The sequence below is a fragment of the Lepidochelys kempii genome, chromosome 2 (assembly GCF_965140265.1).
Source record: "Lepidochelys kempii isolate rLepKem1 chromosome 2, rLepKem1.hap2, whole genome shotgun sequence".
Lineage (NCBI taxonomy): Eukaryota > Metazoa > Chordata > Testudines > Cheloniidae > Lepidochelys > Lepidochelys kempii.
In genome coordinates this window covers 205,338,272-205,354,653 of record NC_133257.1, presented here as the reverse complement: position 1 = coordinate 205,354,653, position 16,382 = coordinate 205,338,272, and the positions used below count along the sequence as shown (strand labels likewise).

The 16,382-nt window shown below is 41.5% G+C and overlaps 2 protein-coding genes across 6 annotated transcripts in view; one reads left to right on the top strand and one right to left on the bottom strand.

Moving 5' to 3' along the window:
• Window positions 1–1,018: 1,018 nt before the first annotated feature.
• Window positions 1,019–13,125, bottom strand: FKBP14 (FKBP prolyl isomerase 14). Of its 2 annotated transcripts, XM_073333596.1 has the most exons (5): window positions 12,301–13,125; window positions 9,763–9,914; window positions 6,725–6,852; window positions 2,658–2,733; window positions 2,331–2,415 (listed from the first exon to the last, which is right to left on the bottom strand). In XM_073333596.1, the coding sequence occupies exons 1-4, from the start codon at window positions 12,495–12,497 to the stop codon at window positions 2,689–2,691; spliced, it is 522 nt and encodes a 173-aa protein (XP_073189697.1). In that variant the 5' UTR covers window positions 12,498–13,125; the 3' UTR covers window positions 2,331–2,415; window positions 2,658–2,688. The 2 variants fall into 2 exon arrangements, with proteins under 2 accessions (XP_073189696.1, XP_073189697.1); XM_073333595.1 differs by lacking the exon at window positions 2,658–2,733 and having other exon boundaries at window positions 1,019–2,415; window positions 12,301–13,113.
• A 318-nt stretch (window positions 13,126–13,443) lies between these two features.
• PLEKHA8 (pleckstrin homology domain containing A8) overlaps window positions 13,444–16,382 on the top strand; it is a 33,968-nt gene continuing 31,029 nt past the window's right edge. For 2 of the 4 annotated variants that reach the window (XM_073333584.1, XM_073333583.1), the window contains exon 1: window positions 13,444–13,531. In XM_073333584.1, coding sequence (XP_073189685.1) covers window positions 13,492–13,531 — 40 coding nt within the window. In that variant the 5' untranslated portion in view covers window positions 13,444–13,491. The remainder of the gene's footprint in view (window positions 13,532–16,382) is intronic. The other 2 variants (XM_073333586.1, XM_073333585.1) reach the window with 2 other exon arrangements.

Below are 16,382 nucleotides of genomic sequence, written 5' to 3'. Positions count from 1 at the left end.
ACCTGCTAGTTAATCCATAGGCTATACTACCAGTAGGATCATTGTGTCTGCGATACAGATGCAGCCAATGTAACTAACATTAAAGGAAGAGGGAAACTTTGTACGGCACCAAGTGCCATACAGTTACAGCACTTGTATACAGTGAATTGAAAAATACTATTTCTTGGTGCCAATAGAAAATAATGGGCAACATATTCATTTTATCACACTGATACATCCTCAGAAGTATATTACTAATCCACATATCTTGACAGCAGAGGAATTTTCAACTGCCCAGCTGCAGCTAAAATGATTTTGCTGATTCTTTGCACCACTGGACAATGAGCTGTATTGGTTTCAATGTGGACTCTCAATGTTTATTTGAGAAGTATGATTTCAATTAGCTGTACAGTAGAAATTAGACACTGTTTCCAGCCATATTAACACAAGATACCCAACCATAATTGGTACTTGCAAGCAGCTTTCCTCAGATCCTGTAACCAGCAGCTGAATGATTAAAGTGAGACTCTAAACAGCTCCTTCCAAACAGACAATTTATCTGTTCACCCAAGAGCAGAGAAAAGGGTTAAAGCTACAGAAACTCTGCATGCTTAGGTCTTATTTGGAACTCTTAGCTGCCTTTGACATTCCACTGGGCCTGCATCCCAGTCTGACTGCTCTTCACGAACAGCCCTTGACCACTGAAGCCCCCTCCTTCTCTAAAGAAAGATTGTAATTGTTTAGTGCCCCTTTTATCTTAGGACCTGAGCCTTGGTGAACCAGGTGTGCAATTTTGCCTGGCCCCTGGAAGCAGCATCTTCCCAACTGATAGCCCAGTTCCCTTAACTCCCATGAAGTCTTTTCTTGTCAGTGGCCATTGTTTTGTTTCCTGATTGCTCTTCCTAAGAGCTCCTTTTGGTTTAACTCCTCAAGACAGACTAAGCAATATCAAGCAAGTAAATATAATGTTAAAAAAAAAGAAAGATCTTCCACTTGCTCCATGACAATGTAGCACAATAAGACGTTCATGCCTTGAACATATTTTTCTAAGTCACTTTATTGTTTAAAATTTCAGCACACTTGATCTTCAATTTATTTTTGTACCGCTCATGAAATACTGCAAGAACCATACTGCACTGTAGAGTATACACCTCTGCAACTCTAAATACTGATTTCCCACTCCACGGGCAATGTAAAAAAGACAAAGCAAAAACCTCAAAACTATTTAAGGTAGTGACAGGAATTGAACCAATGCGGGTGTCCTTGTGACCACTTCACTTCCTCTCAGGCTACCTTTTCCCCTTATAGCTAAGCAACTTGAAACTTGAGCATTCAGCCTAAGGCATATTTAGTAGGTCAAAGAAAACATGGTCTCTCTGCATCAATGCAAGTTTCTTAATTCCAATGCATAAGATACTTATTAGCATTGAAAGTTTTCCATTTAGAAGGGTAGGTGTTGTGCTATAACTTGCTATTTTTGAGATATTTGTACACATATCCCTTCCTTCCTCAACCCAAATGGAATGTTAATAACTGACAGTTCAAATAAATAGCAAAAATAACTAGCAACATCTAACTCCTACCCTGGTTCTAGCGCATATCACTGAAATAAATATAAAATGAATCATTGGTTTGTTGGGGTACTAAAGAAGCTTACTATATTTATAAAAATAAACCAGGGGAAGACAGTAATTTTTCTTATTCTGTCCCATGTAGATTACACTATATTGCTACAGCTGAGAAGGCTCATAACATGTCACACCTTTGTAGTGTACCTCTTTTTGACAGCTTCAGAAAAATTAGTTGGCACTTCTTTTTTTGTGCTTTTCAAACACAGATTTGCAAAAGAAAATAATGCCATATAACTGAAGTCACTGATTTAAAATTAAACAAGCTTTGTATTATTAAAGAGAGAGAGTGTCACCTGAAATATATATAGCACAGAAGAAGGAAATGCAAGGCCGATAAAGGACTGGATTTTCCTTTTAGGAAGTTTGTTATATGGCAAGTTTTTGTTTCATAATGCAAAATAAGTTAATACAAAATAAGGGTTCATACAACGAAAACCACTATTACTGCATAAACCTTTTCAACTGCTGCACAAAAATACCTAAAAATAGTTAAAACATTTTGGATCATCAACAGACAATCTTTTGAATATGAAAAACAAAGTGTTTCTTCTGTTCCATTAGAAACTGTCAGCGCCAAACACTGAATCAAAAATGTTACAAAACTTGACACTATAAGTTGCTTCACAGAAAATTCTGCCAGGCTTCTCTACAGCTCGTCATGCTTGTATGTGAACTCCCTGGCAGATATAAATCCATCACGGTCTTCATCTTCTTTATCAAATATGTCGTCAGCCAAAACATCATGATAGCTGTCATTTACTGGTGCTCCATGATTTTCAAATTCCTTCTTCAAATATGCTTTCACCTGTTGGGCAAGAGAGATTAATAGTTTTTAGGGCTGTCAAGTGATTAAATAAATGGTATTCTATTATTAACAGTGTGATTAAGTGCGATTAATTTTTTTAATATTTTGGATGTTTTCTACATTTTCAAATATATTGATTTCAATTACAACACAGAATACAAAGTGTACAGTGATCACTTTATATTTTTATTTCAAGTATTTACACTGTAAAAAAACAAAAGAAATAGTATTTTTCAATTTACCTAATACAAGTACTGTAGTGCAATCTCTTTATCATGGAAGTTGACTTACAAATGTAGAATTATGTACCCAAAAAACCTGCATTCAAAAATAAAACAATGTAACATTTTAGAGCCTGCACATCCATTCAGTCCTACTTCTTGTTCAGCCAACCACTCAGACACACAAGTTTGTTTACATTTGCAGGAGATAATGCTGCCTGCTTCTTGTTTACCATGTCACCTGAAAGTTAGAACAGGCGTGCTCATGGTATTGTTGTTGCCGGCATCATAAGATATTTATGTGCCAGATGTGCTAAAGATTCATATGTCCCTTCATGCTTCAACCACCATTCCAGGGGACAGGCGCCCATGCTGATGACGGGTTCTGCTCAATAACAATCCAAAGCAGTGCAGACCGACATGTTCATTTTCGGCATCTGACTCAGATGCCAACAGCGGAAAGTTGATTTTCTTTTTTGGTGGTTCAGGTTCTTCAGTTTCCGCATAAGAGTGTTGCTCTCTTTTAAGGCTTCTGAAAGCATGCTCCACACCTCGTCCCTCTCAGATTTTGGAAGGCACCTCAGATCCTTAAACCTTGGGTCGAGTGCTGTAGCTATCCTTGGAAATCTCACATTGGTAACTTTGCGTTCTGTAAAATCTGCAGTGAAAGTGTTCATAAAATGAACATGTGCTGGGTCATCATCCGAGACTGCTACAACGTGAAATATATGACAGAATGTGGGTAAAACAGAGCAGGGGACATAGAATTCTCCCCCAAGGAGTTCAGTCACAAATTTAATTAATGCATTGTTTTTTTAACAAGCATCATCAGCATGGAAGCATGTCCTCTGGAATGGTGGCTGAAGCATGAAGGGGCATATGAATGTTTAGCATATCTGCCACGTAAATACCTTGCAATGCTGGCTACAAAAGTCCCATGCAAATGCCTCTTCTCACTTCTGGTGACATTGTAAATAAGAAGAGGGCAGCATTATCTCCTGTAAATGTAAACAAACTTGTTTGTCTAGCAATTTGTAAATTGCACTTTCATGACAAAGAGATTGCACTATAGTATTTGTGTGAGGTGAATTGAAAAATACTATTTCTTTTGTTTATCAATTTTACAGTGCAAATATTTGTAATAAAAAATAATGTACTTTGATTTCAAATACAACACAGTATACAATAATACATGAAAATGTAGAAAAACATCCAAAATATTTAATACATTTCAACTGGTATTCTATTTTTTTAAACAGTGTGATTAAAACTGATTAATCGTGATTACATTTTTTAATCACGATTAATTTTTGAGTTAATCGCGTGAGTTAACTACGATTAATCAACAGCCATAATAGTTTTAATCATAAGGCTTTATTAAAATTCAGTTAATGGAGAAGAGACAGGCCTAGGAAAAGGAGTACTTGTGGCACCTTAGAGACTAACCAATTTATTATAAATTGGTTAGTCTCTAAGGTGCCACAAGTACTCCTTTTCTTTTTGCGAATACAGACTAACACGGCTGTTACTCTGAAAACAGGCCTAGGAAAAGCTATCATATTTGTTATGGGTGTACTAGACAATAAATAACTACTTCCCATTGTCACTAAGGATATAAGCTTGTCTGATAGATTTCTGCAGCCTAACTCAGAGAAGATAGCAAGGTCTTTGGTATCAAAGACAATAAAAATAGTAGGCACAAATCATCATAGCTTTAGGGTATATGCCAGAAAAAGCGCTATGAAAGTGTGTCCTTTAAGTTTGTCTGTCTGTACTGTAAAGTGAATATAACTAAAGAATGGAAATTTTTGGCTTCCAGTTATTTAGAGAGCAAAATAATTTCTCTTGCTCACAAATATCAGACGACAGTATAAGATCCACCTAACCAAAAAGAAAAAAGAAAAGAAATCAACCTCAGATCTTTATCAACTTGTTAGGTTGAGTTTCCACACCAAAATGTATTTGGGAAACTGTCCACTACCAGCATTTATTGCAGGAACAGAAATCACTATATTAAAAAATTATTCTGACACCAGAAGAACCCCACAATAAAAATCTTACGTATGAGACATGCATTTAAAAATTACTTAAACTCACTGCTGGAACATACCTATGCAGACTAGTACATTTAATTATTCTGAGTGACAACTCAATCCTCATTCAGTTGTTTGAAGTTTATCCATCTTAAATCCTGAGAGTTCTAAACCATATAACCTTCTACTGAGGTAGAAAGATATTGTAAATTAGGTAATTACAGATGACTTACCCTACAATACCCAAAATTTGTTTAGGATTGAATTAACACCAAGCCAATGGGTCATATCTTCCAGGTTTTAAAATCTCTTATCCACATCAATACACTGCTTTGTGGCATTTGTTATGGTAAGTCAATAGGCATTAATATATTGATAATTTGCAAGGCTGGCTAACACGGTGCATTAGTGAACTGGATCAGTCTTTCAGCTCTAATTCCTGTCCTCGACTGAAAACAAAAAAGGAGTTTAGTGGTCTCACCTAGCTCCCTAATGTTCCCAAACTTTTTTCCCCTGAGGCCCAGCTGTGCAGCTGCAATAGGCATTGTGGCCCACTGTTAACATGCAACCATCAGGGAGAGGGCACTGCAGGGACCAGGGCCAGTGAGAGGGCGAATGGGCCAGGCAGGTGCCACAGCCAGCCTCCACCTCAGCAACATGCTGAGTGCCTTGAGCTCATCACCCGACAGCCCTGCACCAGTCACCCACGTAGCACCCTGGCCTGCCTCACACGCTCCGACTGCCCGGGAACAAGGGAGGGCTTGGGAACCACCAGCATCAGGCGGAGGCAGGTGCGCGGGCCAAGCCCATCTGTTACCACCTGGACAATGTCGTGATCAGGACCATCAAGGTAACAGCAGCAGCGCCAAGCCCAGCCCTAGGGGGGCTATGGGGCTTATACTCCAGGATTCCCAACAGATACAGATTGCAGGGTGCAGCGGCTCAGAGCAGAAACAGCCGCGAACCCTCTGGCCTCCTCCAGCCACCAGGGGAATCACCACTTTTCGGAGCGGCCCCTTCTCTTCGCCCTCTGCCCAGTGGCTCCGCTTCGCCCTCTGCCACCCAATAGGGCACTGGGCTGTTCTGGCCCTGGGTGGGGGCCATCATCAGCTGCCACTCCACCAATATATAAAATTTTGGGGGAGCAAGGCAGCAACAACCCTCATGCCCCCACACTCCACCCATAGTCAACCACCTGGGACTGTGTTGCGGCCTACAGTTTGGGAACCCCTGCCCTAATGGATATTTTGGCTCATCACAAAAGATACATCGTATAGCTAGTACACACTGGTATAATTCAATAGGAAGGGAACAAGTCTGAAATAGCAGGAGAGATCCAGGACAGGATTGTTGCACATGCAGAAGCCTGCCTGGCTAGAGTTTTTGATTTTCAGTGTAAAATAAAATATACCACCACTTAAATATTCTTTAAACACAGATGATAAAACTAAGTGTTGAAACCTACAGTTCTTTCCACCATTAAGTTCTATATTAAAGCAGAGTCCCAATTAGAAGAGTGGCCAGCAGAGGACGAACAATGTTGAATGCTTTGTCCTTTCAGGAAGGTCACATGATGAAGTGCCATCGGATATTGGTGTTACAGCAGTAAGATTTGAAATCCAAGTTGTGGTACAAAAAACCTCTGACAAAGGTTTAAAGTAATTTTTTAACTTCTAAAAAGTTCTAAGTCACACAAATTAATATAAACATTCTAAGTGGTGCAAACCACACTTAAAATGGGTGACAGGAGGATGGATCACTTGATGATTACCTGTTCTGTTCATTCCCTCTGAAGCACCTGGCATTGGACACTGTTGGAAGACAGAATACTGGACTAGATGGATCTTTGGTCTGACCCAGTATGGCTGTTCTCATGTTATGTTAACCTAGGCCTCCATCCTGCACCTATGCACGTGAGCAGTATCTATAGACTCAAGGCCCTTTCCTAGCACTAGCTAGATCAAGCCATAGTGCACTAGACCCTTTCTTGACAAATATCAGATTTTACTTCAACCTTTTATGAAAGGGAAGAGTGTAGCTAGTTAGCACACTCACCTCATCCTTGGATAGCTTCCAGTCATCATTAAGATCCATCTGTTGGAATGACTCATGAGACCTTGGTCCACTTCTAATTTCTAGAAGGTCAATGTTGAATATCAGCGTGCTCTCAGGTGGAATTTTTCCTACCAAAGATGTTAAACATTGAGACAAATTAAGCGTTACATTCAGTACCTTAGAAAATCCATCAATATTTGGGCAAAGTCTTCTATTAATCCAGTTTCATTAAAGTTGTTTAGGATTGCTGGTGACTGAATTAATAAGGATTACTGTATGTATAGTAGAGCGAAGGTATGGATTTGACCCATTCAAACTGTAGGTGGCCTCTGATCCTGCGGAGAGTGAAACATATGTGTAACTTTACCATTGGAGACAGGTATGCATTTAAGTCAATCCACAAACATCAAGTGTTTTGGGAAGACAAGGTCCTTGGATCGGTCAGCCTCAGGCAGCAGAGCGTAGATCACCTCTGTACATCCGATGAAGTGAGCTCTAGCTCACGAAAGCTTATGCTCAAATAAATTGGTTAGTCTCTAAGGTGCCACAAGTACTCCTTTTCTTTTTGCGAATACAGACTAACATGGCTACTACTCTGAAACCTATCTTGAATGGGGATTTAAATTAGGCTGACTGTGGACAGCACCAAAGGGTCGCAGATAGGGCAGCTGAGGATAGCCAGAGCCTAAGAAAGCCCTGGCCATGTTCCCTATATCATCAGCAGAGGAAAGGTATCACAGGACTGCTCTATGCTGGGGTGATCCTCTCATTGCTGGCTCTAGGGCTGCAGCGCAGAATCCCAACCTTTTAAATATGTTGCTGGTTAATCTGATTGGACCTATGTGCTCAGTGTACATGCACTAAGTGAATTACTTCATTTTAGATGCTTGAATAGGCTGCTCGTTTTCTGATGGAGACACAGAAAGCAGTCCACTTTTGGCTCAAAATGGTTGGAATTTTTAAATTTATCACACACTGGCTTTATCACCATTTTATCTTTTAGCATTTAGGTTAGTAAGTCAGTAAGATAATTTAAATGATTAACATTTTAACATGATTAACATTTGAGGCACACAGCTATCAAAAGCACATTTTCATCTTCGGCACACCACTTTATTTTGTGACTGCTGTGCAAAGCCTACAGAAGCAGAATACACATCCTTGCTTTTGTTCCCCAGACTACAGCCCCCTGCCCCCAACACTATCCTCACAGCTCTGAAACAGTTTCCTCCAGGTCATCTCTTCTACTACTTGCCTGATAGGGTGCTAATGATCTCCAGAAAGCTCAGTAAGAGAGATGCTAACAGCCTTTTAGCATGTGCAAGTGAGTAGTGAGTCTTGGGAATACAACTGAAAGGGGACAGTGAGTGGGCAGTGATTCTTCTTAGGGTTACAGGAAAGAGTACAAGGGTAGCACCAAGGATGGAGGGCCTGGGGACAGCATGTGTGCATTGGGGAAGGCAGCATGAAGAAAGAAAATGGACCGGTTATTCCACATACCTGCTGAGTGTATTATTTGAAAGAGCCGTAGGCAGGCACACACTTTACAAAAGTTTTCTGGAGCAAACCATTTCTTATGGCAACTGGCAGGTTTGTTTAATTCTACAACAGGCCTTTAAATATACAAAATAAAGTCGCACTGTATGGATTGACAATTCTTCCTTAGAAGTCTGGGGGCTAGCTCACCACTGCCTTGTTTCTTAATTATTTACACTTGTGCTAAATAAGTGTGCATAAAGTGGCACCAAGTGAAAATGGTAGCATTTGACATCCTTTTTGTGTAGTTATTTACATCTGGGCACGGTAGTAGAGAATTAGGTACCATGGTTGTCCTGCTGGCAAAAGACTAGCCAAGATGCATTAATTTAAATTACATGCTAAAAGCTTGCTTTGCTTCTTGCATCATTTCTGGAAGACAAAACACAGTGCTTTTAGAAAGCTATAATTGAAAGTTTTATTTTAAGGGAAAATGTGTTTAGTTGCCCTCCACCTCTTGCTCCTCCAGTTTTGCCAGAATACACACACACAGTATATGGAGTCAAGTATTCCCAATTCCTAAACTAGTTTTGTATTATGAGAAGGCATAGTAGGAGAGTTAAGTTTCCTCAGAGAATACTTACTCCATCTGTATTAAAGGTCACACATTGCCTTAGATCCACATGACAGACAATCCACAGTGATGCAAGTACTTAGCCCTATTAACTGTTCAAATAATGATTTTTTTTTTAAAAAAAAAATCACAATGTTGTAGCCTAACAGCTAGCTATCTCCAGTTTGCACTCTCTTGTCCCAACAAGACATATGGAAGTATTTACCATCTTGGAAAGTGAAAAATCACTGCTAAAGCTTGATAAAGTGAGGCAGAGCCACATTACCACCACCAATTCTGATAAATCAATCCTACAGCACAGAGACAAGTCTTTACAGTGGATATACATACAGCTGTGCTAGGGTCTGGTCAGTCACACCACACCTTGTTGAAGAAGTGCAATAGCTGACTTCCATTCAGGGCAGGCTAAATGGTGGAACAATTAAATGCCTCTTTGTTTAGCAATAGCTGAAACAATGGAAACCCCCTTCTCAAATACAAGACCATATACAAGCCTGGGCAATGGCTGGGATTTCCCAGTGGTCTAACAAACAGAGAGGCAGACGACTGATGTGATTGGAGGTGTGTATCAGCACACTTGCCATAGAAGCATACTGAGAAGGCAGCAAGGAAGGCCAACAGCTAGACGGAGAAGAACTTGACATTGAGAAAGAGCTAAGGGAGAGAGTTTTTGGGTTGAATGCTGGCTGGAAAGAGGCTTAGATCTCCTGCTGCTTGATTCCTGTTGTGTTCAGGAAAACAGGACTTTATGTACATTCTTTCTAAAGAAGGAGGATTGCATCAAAGAAATGTCTAACTCCTATCAATTTCTCTTCCTAAGGGAAACAACCTACAAAGACCTCAAAAATCTGTTAACTACTTAGGACAAAAGAGGTAACAATACAGGTTTAGGAATGCATTGAGCTTGAGGAGGATTTTAAAGTATTACCTTTCCCTTCTTTTCCGTAAGCAAGGGATGGAGGAACAGTTAGTTGTCGCTTTTCTCCTACACACATATCCTTCAAACCTTTGTCCCAGCCTTTAATGGCTTCCTTTATGCCAAGTGTAAACCACATAGGTTGACCATTGTTATGCTTGTGGCTGAAAAAAATGGAACAAAATATTTTAGTCCCTAAACTGTTTAGTATGTCCAAGATTAACCATATCCTAAGCTGAACAGGCTCATACTGCAGAGTTACAGAATTAAACCCCTCAATAATAACTTGGCACCTCTTTAGTGACAACAGACCTAGACCTTGCACTTCTAAAGCATAGAAAAAAGCAGTGAAATTAAAAATAAAAACAAAACCTCACCCTACACATGAAAATGTCGGTGGCTAGAGCCAGCACATTTTCTTTTTATGCTGGAAGCAGCAAATCTAATAATTTGTATCTCTGATCACTGGTTTCCGTTTAGTTACTGATCATTGTAGAAATGGAATCATACGGTTAAGAACACACAGTCTGATTTGATGTATTGATTAGTTGGTAGACAATAAAGGCTGAGATTTGTTTCTGAACCTTGATAGTAGATTGTAAAATACGTAGTATGTTTAAAAGTGTTAACTGTGTTTGTCTTTTGAAATAACCATGTCAGGTAGAAACTCACAGAAGCCAATATGAGCCAACAACACTACACAATAGATGTGTAAGTTTAGCACAGAGGAAGTAAATGGATTCAGGGAGAACTTTAAGTTTAGATAGGTAGAATGTAACCCCTCCCTTCCAAACTGAAATGTGGCTAGTACACCAGGGCGATAACCACTGTACAGCATGCCATAGGATTCCTAGACACCAATCCAATGCTCTTAAGCACGTGACTAATCACAGTCATATTTAACAAAATGTTTAGAAAAAATTAAAGTCAATAAAATTGGACTGAATTCAATCCCACTGACTTCCATGGGACTTAACATGTGCTTAACTTTAAGTGCATGTTCAAATACTTAGATCTGAATGGACACTTGCACATTTCAAATAAAGAACATGCTTAAGTACTTCGCTGAAATGGTGCCTTAGCAACTACAAGACTCAGGACCTCTACTTTAGGTATTATTCAGAAGTCACTGCTAGCAGCTCAGTGCTGTTGAGTACGATGATGGAATATGAGTTGTAGTACTACAGTATAAAAAAGTGCCTCAAAAACCACTTTATATAGCATATAGGTTTTCTACAAGGTCTCCCATCCAAATAGTGACCAGGCCCAATCTTGTTTAGTTTAAACATCTAAGCACTTCAGACCTGTGCAGTTAGAATCTTTCTTAACCAGTACAGCTGGTTGAAAACATTGTGAAAATTTGTCACCATTTTCATAGATATATTGTTTTTAGCTGATTTTTCTGACCAGCTGTATTTACCAGATACTGAAAGAAGACACTTCAAAAAATACAGAAATTAGTCATCAGCGAACAATTTGTTAGAGGGAATGACAAACATTAATAAAATTCCTTTATCTGTAAGAGATAATTGGTCAAAATTTACTATTTGGTGAGAGACGTTAGTTTAGACTGATCTGTAAAGAAAGAACAAGCAGTCTGTACTAGCTGGACCTCTTGTAGAAAACATATTTTGGACCTAGCCTGCAAACATTTAAGCATGTTCATTGCTCCTCATCGCCATAGCATCTGACTTTCATGTAAACTCAGTATCAGTAGTGAAGCTGATTTCATGGAATTTCTGGCTCTTCTCCCTTTTGGGGATAAAATGTCTGTTTAGAAACAGATTTTTTTTTTTTTTGGTTGATTAGTTTCAGGGATGGGGGGAGGGAGGAGAGGGGAAGAGTGATGTTTAGATAGAAGATGTCAATGTCGCAATTATCACTTTTCCTGTAATGGAAATTACTTTTTAAAGTGAAAGGTTCTGCACAGTTTCCTAGAGATAGATTCTGGATTGGCCCAATCTCCTTTGGAAACTTGTTCTATAATCAGATGTCCTTTTCTGCACATGAGAAGCCCCACTGAGTTACTCAAGACTATTTATGAGCATAAAGTTACTCATACCTATATTTGCAAGATTGAGGCCAATACCTGAATCAGCCGCCCCCACTCCCTGTAAAAAAACAAAAACAAAAAAAAACCCAGTTGCTTAAGGCCACCATCCTTCAAGGGGTTCCATGAGGGTCTGTCTGTGTGGAGCAATTTGGATGTTTAGTTTTATTTTTGGGTCTTCATTGGAAGTGAGGGTGAGGGGGAAAGAAGCGCGGAAACACAGATCACATCCTTAAAAACAAGTATATTCCATCAGTTATATTGCAAGAGAAGGAATTAATGAGGGACACTTTATTGTTAAAATGAGTATATTGGGGTACGGATATATTGATGGGGTTTAGCTGTTTTATACATATATCCTAGTGCCATGGAGCTTAGGCAATCACTATCCACACCTAATCTTTTTTTAAAGATCACCAAAATTGCCAAGAAAGCTTTAAGCCAGCACCTAATCTCTTAGCTACATGTATTTATCTTACCTGCTTGAAAGAGTTACTTACGTGGAGTGAAACATTGAACCGTCTTTTTCCAAGTAGCCTTCATAATGCACCAACAGCATATCCCCCCACTTGGTTTTCCTCTGACAAATGAATGGCTTATGGAGCACCTCAATCTTCACTTCTGCTTCTGGGATAAGAGCCCCAGTCACACAGGTAACAACCACACAGAAAAGGGGAGCCCCACAGGCCACCCTCATCCTCGAGTCACAGCAAAGGCTATTTGCCTCCAAAAGAAAAAGAAAAAAACAAACAAGCACCTGGATGAGGGATGCGTAAAGGGGTTTCGTACAGCAGGGAGCAAGGGCCCTCACCGCGCCTTCTCCTGGGGCGGCTCCATTCGGCGCTTTTCGCAGCCGCCAGCACGGGGGGATTCGGTCGTTCCTTGCCCAGCGACGCGGCCAGGCGCGGAGTTTCGCGGGGCACTTACGGCAGGTTTCGCTGGAACGGACTCGGGCTTCGGGCTCCCCAGGGGCTCCAGCCCCCTGCCGAGGTGGGTGGTGCCGGGGGGAGAGGAAGGAGCCGCCGCCTCCACCCTCGGCTCATCGCTCCCCGGCAGCAGCCCGCAGACGTGGCAAAACTCACCCCAAAGCGGGCTCACAACTTCAGCCGGCGGCCCCAGCCCACAGGAGCCGGGCTCCTCTCTCTCCGATTGGTTCTCTCCGAGGGGGCGAGCCATAAAGTGGCGCTATCTATTGGGAGGCAGACCTGTCGGTCTTCCCCCCTCCCCCCGCGCCCAACCGACAGCCAGCGCCGATCAGCGCTCGGAGAAAACGATTGGTGCTCCCGGAAGAGAACGTTCGTGGACAATCCGGCCTTGTTGGAATCCTCACACAATTGAATCGGCTCCCGTGCGCCTGCGATTGGGTGGCGCTGTTGCCGGAGCCGCATTCTTATTGGTTCCCGGAAGCCGCTGCCTTTGGGTGTTCTATCTGCTCCCTTCCCGAGTCCGCGCACGCTGCTCACGTGGTGGCTCTTGGGGGGGGGGGTGGCTGGGGCATGCGGAAGGCTTTGGTTGTGCGCTAGAAGCGTAGTGCGGGTCTGCCTGAAACAAGCCCCAGGATGGCCCTGGGTGTCGGTGGCTCGGCGGTGGGGCGCAGGGGGTGGTTGACGGCTTAAAAGGTCGCGGGGGCGGGAGAGGGGGGGGGTGTTCCCCTGTCCCGAGCAGAGCTGGATGGGGCGGCCCTTGCCACCATGGAGGGGGTGCTATACAAGTGGACCAACTATCTGAGCGGTGAGTGCCTTCCCCCCTTCCTCCAGCCCCGCGAGCCGTGCCTGCCCGGGGCAGCCTGGGCGCGCCGGGGCGGGGGTGGTGTTCACCCGGGACGCGATTCTGTAGGTGCGGGAGTGGCTTTGGGGGACAAAGGAGCGTGTTGGATCCTGCTGACTTCTAGCCGTAGGGGTCCCAATCGTTCCCTCTCCCTCGGGAGAGCCAGGCTAGCCGCTCCCGCTGAATCGGGAAAACCGAACCCTAGCGAGCACGGGTGTTGTCAAACCCTGAGTCTGGCACGTGGACCCAGACATCGTTTGTCTCCCAGCTAGTGCAAGAATTCCACAGAAACACATACCTGGCGCCCGGGTCTTGTCGGGTCCAGCAGTATTTTAGCCGTAGACATCTAGATTTTATTGCATATATGGAGACCAAGGGTACCAACTTCACCATAAAGATCCAGGAACTGGTACAGCCTTGATCCTGGCGGTTGTACAGCCTTGTATTTCTAATGCAAAAAAAACCCCGCAAAAACAAATGTTGCTATTTTATGGCACCCAAAACCAATAGACCCGGATACCTAGGGCTGCCAGCATTGTATCTTAAAAATAAGAGACTGTTTTCTTAGCACCCCTGCTTCTCCCATCCTCCTGCTATTATTATTATCCTCATTAATCATAATAATAAGCAGTAATACTCACCTACACTCACCAGAGGTATTTCTTGCTGATTTTTGCAGTACTCATTAACTCCTGAATTTGTTGTACAGAGATGGGGAAAAAATAAGGAACATCCCTAGTAATAAGGGACTTGCCAGCCTTACCTATAACCCAGACCATAAGTGCTGTAAAAATCCAGGTGTGGCACTGGAGTCCACGTGGATCTTGGCTGTCTTTAGCCACAAACTCCAAAATGTACAATCTAAATAGAAAGCCATTGTAGCAGCCTCAACTTTATTGGCAAAATCTGCATCTGGATGCAGCCCAGCCCCAGTCTAAAGCTGGTGCCCTGAGATTTACATAACAGTCTCAAGGATTTAAATACACATCTTCCATTGAAATATGCTTAAAATTAATGGACGAGCTAAATCCTCTAGACTGTTTTGGAAATCTCAGTCAAGAGCTGATTGACTAAAACTACACATAATGCGATCATCTACTTTTGCTAGATGAGATGGGTCCCATTTCTGTGTTCTGGTATAAAATTAGGCTGTATCTAGAAAAGTCAAGAGGTTAAGTTTTGTTTATTGTAGCTTCATTAAAATACAATGTACATAGATTTATCTGGTTTCAGAGTAGCAGCCGTGTTAGTCTGTATTCGCAAAAATAAAAGGAGTACTTGTGGCACCTTAGAGACTAACATTTATTTGAGCAAAAAGAAAAGGAGTACTTGTGCAGGACAGTGGGGTGGGAGGAGGTATTGTTTCATGGTCTCTGTGTGTATATAATGTCTTCTGCAGCTTCCACGGTATGCATCCGATGAAGTGAGCTGTAGCTCACGAAAGCTCCTGCTCAAATAAATTGGTTAGTCTCTAAGGTGCCACAAGTACTCCTTTTCTTTTTGCGAATACAGACTAACACGGCTGTTACTCTGAAACCTGTCATTTATTTGAGCATAAGCTTTCGTGAGCTACAGCTCACTTCATCGGATTTTTCTGATATGAAGGGACACATGCTGTCTACAGAATTGTTAACCCCAAACATTCAAAAATTCTGACTCAGGCCCCTTAAAAATAATAATTTTGGCTTGAAAAATCAGGAGGTTTTTTTTTTTTTAATTTAGTTTTGAAATCTTTTTATTTTCCCTCTTGAGTTTTGAGCTGTTAGGGTCACATTTTCCAGTGTTTTTCAGCAACCATTAGGGCCAAACGCTTTTTATACATTTAAAAAAAAAAAAAAAAGCTGAATCTGTTGTATTTATGGTGGTCCAGAAACTGTGGCTTTAAGAAAAACTCCAAATAATGTGAGATTCACAATAGAATTTTGAGAGTTCACAACATGAGGTCTATCTACAAAGTTAAATTTTGAGGATCTAAGTGGAAAAAAATAGGCAATACCTGCAGGATCCTGGTCTACTTGGATTTTTCCCTGGTGCCAGGATGTACCAGGTGCAGATTTTTATGGTGAAGTAGAAACGCTTTGTCTCCATTTATGCAATAAAATCTAGAGATCTGTGGCTAAAACATAGCTGGAACTGATAAAACCCAAGTGCCAGGTATGTGGATTTTTTGTGTTTTGTTTTGTTTTTGTGGTGTTCTTGCACTGGATTGTGATGGGGCCTGAATTTTTCTGGTTAAGTAGCTGTTTTCTGGTAGAAGCAGCTGTTGTCTACTTTGATGGTAGAGTTTGGGAATTTGAAGCCAAAAAAATGTACTGAGCTGTGATGCCTTGCAGTTTGAATTTTTCAGTTAAATTTGACCAATTGCATTTCTTCTCTATGTAGCCAGTAGAGTTTTAGGATTAGTTGGTTGTCTGTGTTTTTTGTTTGTCTGTTTAATCCCAAACTGGATCCTCTGGGATCCAGATGTTGGATTCGTGTTCTTGTGCTACTGCACTAGATAGCAACTTGATTTAGGTTTATTGGTGCACTAGGAGATGCTACACTTGTTCCTCTCTTTAGACAGATTTTTGGAGGTTGGGTTGAAAATTGGCAGGATCCAGCTGAGAGATGTTTCTCCAGTGCTATTGTCCCTCTGTGCCTCAATTCCCCCTCAGTAAAATGGGGACAGTAGTACTTGTCTACCTCACGAGGTTGTTCAAAGGATACATATATTAAAAAGACTGAATTGCTGTGGCATCTCTCATATAAGAGAGAGGTTTGGAGTTGGGATACATTAGGGTCCAGATTTTTCCATTGAAATAGGAGCAGCTACATT

Excerpts from the sequence above, each read along its gene's own strand:
- FKBP14 (XM_073333595.1), bottom strand. The coding sequence starts at position 12,497 with ATGAGGGTGGCCTGTGGGGCTCCCCTTTTCTGTGTGGTTGTTACCTGT. Across the intron at positions 9,915-12,300 it reads GGTTCAATGTTTCACTCCAC|CCACAAGCATAACAATGGTC; the intron begins GTAAGTAACTCT and ends CATTTTTTTCAG. Across the intron at positions 2,416-6,724 it reads GGAAGCTATCCAAGGATGAG|GTGAAAGCATATTTGAAGAA; the intron begins GTGAGTGTGCTA and ends CTTGCCCAACAG.